This window comes from Phymastichus coffea, unplaced genomic scaffold, assembly GCF_024137745.1.
Source record: "Phymastichus coffea isolate CEN01 unplaced genomic scaffold, Cenicafe_Pcof_1.1 PCOF00036, whole genome shotgun sequence".
Lineage (NCBI taxonomy): Eukaryota > Metazoa > Arthropoda > Insecta > Hymenoptera > Eulophidae > Phymastichus > Phymastichus coffea.
In genome coordinates, this window is record NW_026706847.1 from 70,591 (window position 1) to 75,206 (window position 4,616).

Here is a 4,616-nt window from a genome sequence, read left to right on the forward strand (position 1 = left end):
GATTTTTTTTAAACAATTGCCCATATCTCAAAAAGTGTTATTTTTATTTGAAAAATTCTTTTTTTATTGAATTCCTTGACATTTTATCTTTAAGAATCCGTTTTTAAATTCATCGAGCATTTATTAGATACGACACAGTGAGCGAAAATAGTGGACACTTACTCACAGGCTCTTACGACACTCGCTCGGTCGCGCGTCGGCGCTGCTACCAAATTTACTGACTTATCGGCGTCGTAGGGCCTGTGAGCGTCCACTAATATCGCTCTGTGTCGCATCTAATAAATGCTCGATGAATTTAAAAACGGATTCTTAAAGATAAAATGTCAAGGAATTCAATAAAAAAAGAATTTTTTAAATAAAAATAACACTTTTTGAAATATGGGCAATTGTTTAATAAAAATCTTAATAAATTTTGGAAAAATTGATATTAAAGTATTGTTCGCTTAATATCTTTAAAGTACATCCTTTTATACGTAATATAAAAAAAATTCGTTTCGATAACTTCAATAGTTGCGGAGATATAAATTTTTGAAAATTTTTCGTCAATATTTTTAATTGTTTATAACTTTTGATATAATTATTATAATGATCTAATAATCCATACTTAAATACGTTCGTGCGAATACTGCGGTGTTTCGCTAGTGTCTTATTTTTTTTTTTTTTTTTTTTGTCTTTTCTTCTGTCACGTGACACCTCACCTATTTCTTCCCTTTTACCCACCTATCTTGGCTGCTTCTCCCTATCTACTTGTTAATTTTTGTTATTATTATTTTGTTTTATTATTCTTTTTTATTATTCTTTTATTATTTTTTATATTAGTTATTATTTATTAGTTATTAGTTATTAGTTATTATTCTTTTTTATATTTCGTTTTTCTCTTTTTCTTTTCTTTTATTGTGTTACTTTTTTATTTTTTATTTTACTGTTTTTCTATTATATTGTTTTGTCGACTTTTGGATATAGTTTATAGCTATTCCGTTTATTTTTTTCTTCTCACTATTGTCGTTTTATTAATTATTTATACTTCTTTTTGTTTATATTATATATTTTATTATTATATTTATATGTATCTTGATATGGGTTTATGCCCGTTTAATAAATTAAAAAAAAAAAAAAAAAAAAAAATTACACTGCCATATAAGCAATATGTAGACCAAGTTTCAAAAAAATCCGAAACTTACCCCTGAAAAGCTGATCGTCATATATATTGTGAACATTGCTGAAGTATAGTTGCCTAGTCCAGCCTTCGTTAAGTATAGTCTCATGATTGTCAAACACGTGCTGTTTTTATCGTTTTAAGGTTATGGTATATGAGTGTTTAGAATTCTTAGCACACGCCGATATTCATCAATATTATATCGTTGAACATATAAATAATATAATTAATAGTCAATAATGGAAAATCAAGAAGAGCCAAGGCGAGACAATAAACGTAAAAAGAAAAAGCGATCTTCTCATCAAATGGCTAAAAAGGTTGCTAGAAGTCGCAGTTATGGAGAACTTAATGCTGAAACTTATCAGTACATAAGTAGTATTTTAGAAGCAATTACTACAGAATTTCCTAAAATACAAGATAAAGACATTTTTGCAAACAATGTTTATGAACAAGCAGTTGGAAAAGAAATTGATTTTGCCAGAAATCAGGTATTCATTTTATGTTTCTGAATAAATGTTCTGATGAAATTGCAGGTTTGATTGAATAAACATTAAGACTCCATAAATTACTTTAATTTTTATTATTCAGGTTGGTTCCAGAGTTCTTGACACTTTGTTAGAGTACACTAGTTTTGAAACTATTGTGAGATTCGCAGGTGCCTTTGATAGTGCGCTGAGACCTATTTGTAGTGATAGATTTGCATCTCATGTAATAGAAAAACTAATACGAGTTTGTGCATACAGAGGTAATTTATCTAAAACAGAATCAGATAAAAAGGTTGAAGTTAAAGATTCAGAAGTAAAAAAGTACAATGAAATCGCTTTGAAATTTTGTAAATATGCTATTAATAACATTGAAGAATTCATATGGGATACCTATGCCAATCATATTCTAAGAACTGCCATAGAATGTCTTGGGGGATTAATTACTGTCCAATCTAACAACAAAAAGAGAGGATCTCCTGATTTAAGTAAAAGAAGTAAAGTAAAAGAAGAGTACATAGAACTATTGGTAGAAACATGCAATCGGCTTTACCAATTCCCACAGTTCCAAGAGTTTAATCATGATGAGCTCACTTCTGGCCTGATGCAATCAGTTTTGTACTCCCTCAAAGATGTTGACTCAAAGCTTAATAGTTTAATAATAAAAAAAATAAGTACAGATTGCTTTAATCCAAGTACAGATAACAGTGTATCAAATATTTTTAATACAGAATGTTCAATCAGATTATTAGAAGTTTGCCTTGCAGTATCAACTTTTCAAGATTTTGACGATATTTATGGAAGATATTTCAAAAATCAATTTGGCAAATTAGTATCGATGATCAGTGCTAACTTTTGTGTACCAAAGGTATTTGACTACTGTCACAAAAAAGAATGTTTAGAAAGTATGTTTGATGAAATCGCAGAGTACTTGGAACATAATTTATCAAAAGGTCACAAAGGCATTTTTGCTAGTGTAGCCAATGCTTGTGTTAGATTACATGCAAAGCAAGGACCATTTGTAAATCTTATGATGAAGATTTTACACTGCGATGAACCAAACGAAAGGCAAGTTTTATTTGTACCTTTACTTTCATCACTTCAAACTTATGAAAATTATCAAAGTTTGAAAAATAGTAATGAGTCAAAGCCTAAAATAGAAATATATGGCAGTGTAACCGTACAAGCAATGTTGAAATTCAATAAACCTATAAAAATAGTCAATTCATTGCTCAGCATGAGTACTGAAGATTTGCTAGAATTATTTGAAGATCCTAAAGGTAGTTGGATTATGGATGCTTTCATGGACAGTGAGTATATTGGTGAAAAGAGTAGGGAAAAACTTGCCAGAAATCTTCGTGGTACTTGGGCAAAGCTTGCTACTAGTACTCATGGTTCAAGAAGTTTAGATAAAATATGGACATGGGCTAAATCAAATCAAAGGAATATTATTATGGAAGATTTGGCCGAAGTAGGCCAGTTGCTGCATTCTACAAATGCTGGTAAAATAATATCTGCAAAACTGAATGTTCCTCTATATATAAGGAATAAGAAAGAGTGGGCTGAATTTCAAGGCAAAGAACAAAAAATGAAAGCTCTTTTCGCTGATATTGTTGATAATCCAAAGAAGAATAATTCATAATACTTTTTTATTGATTCAACAAAATTCTTCGTAAGATAATACATTGTTTTACAAGATGTATGAGTTTGTTAGTTTCGACATTTTTTAATAAATCAATTTTATGTTATTGAAGTATATTTCTGACGAAACATAATCATGGATAAAATTGTATAAATAATCATTACTTTTGATTTATATCAGAGAAATATATAGTAATTTTACTTTGTAACATTTGTCAGTTGATTTACTTTTATTCTTCATCTGCATATCAGGAGAATCATGTAACTAATATGGTGAATATTTATATTCACGTCAGAATTTTTTAACAAAGCTTGGTTTAACAAACGTAGTGTGTTTATTTATTTATTATTTTGGGTGACTAGACTTACAACTATTTTTTTTTTTAAATTGCGGTCCACTTTTACTTCTAATTATTATATTACGATTTGGTTGAACTTGTATTTGTTTATATTATGTGGTGGGTGCAAGAATTTATTACATAAAAGTTACCGTTATATATATTAATAGTTTATACATATATATCTATAATTCATATACAAAAAGTGCACGAGCAAGTCTATTAAATTTTTTTCGTTATTGACGAGAAAAACACGTAATAGAATATTCATAGTAACATATTCGACTAGCTTATGTATAAATAAATAATAGCAGAAATTAGTAATTATATTAGAATTTTGCTGATCTCACGTGAGAGGTATTTGATAAGAACTTATATTACTTCTAGTAGTATACGAAATTTGCGCAATATTAAACTGATTTTGTTTTCTCATAAGGAAAAGCAATCGAAGCTGTCGAGCCTCGATGAATAATGAAAATTTAATCAATAATAGCTAAGAATCTAGATAGGAACATTTTTCTTACACTGGTTTGACTGATAATCTTAATTGAAATGTTTATTATTCTTGCTGAGATATCGAGTGTCAAAAATGTACGAGCTCACGGGGGTTTGACGTTAATTTAGAAAATGTATACAGTTCACCAAATAGCACCGAGTTATAGCGATCGATAGATTAACTCGAACGATTATTTAAGATTTTTACGACAATTATTTTGACATAGCTTTCAAAGATCTACCATCTTCAAAGTTCTTAACGACTCTACAGTATTTTATTTTGGCATTTCATCTTGAACGTACGCGAATCATCTCTACACTTATATTAACTGCATAAACGCTACGCAGCGCTTATAGAAATAGGTTTCATTGCGAAGACAATCCATTGATACATTTGAATATCACGCAGTAAAGTATAAAAAAAGGAAAACTTAAATGCACAATCGCCAAGCGAACGACAAGCGGCATTTTATACAAAAAGTTTATTTACACGAGCTCCGATCA

General features: G+C 29.3%; 1 protein-coding gene across 1 annotated transcript; it reads left to right on the forward strand.

Annotated features, from left to right (window-relative positions):
* The first annotated feature begins 1,229 nt into the window (after nt 1-1,229).
* LOC131663538 (nucleolar protein 9) lies at nt 1,230-3,290 on the forward strand. Its single transcript, XM_058934004.1, has 2 exons — nt 1,230-1,644; nt 1,745-3,290. Exons 1-2 carry the CDS (start codon nt 1,396-1,398, stop codon nt 3,278-3,280), a joined length of 1,785 nt encoding a protein of 594 aa, XP_058789987.1. The 5' UTR covers nt 1,230-1,395; the 3' UTR covers nt 3,281-3,290.
* Nucleotides 3,291-4,616: the final 1,326 nt, after the last annotated feature.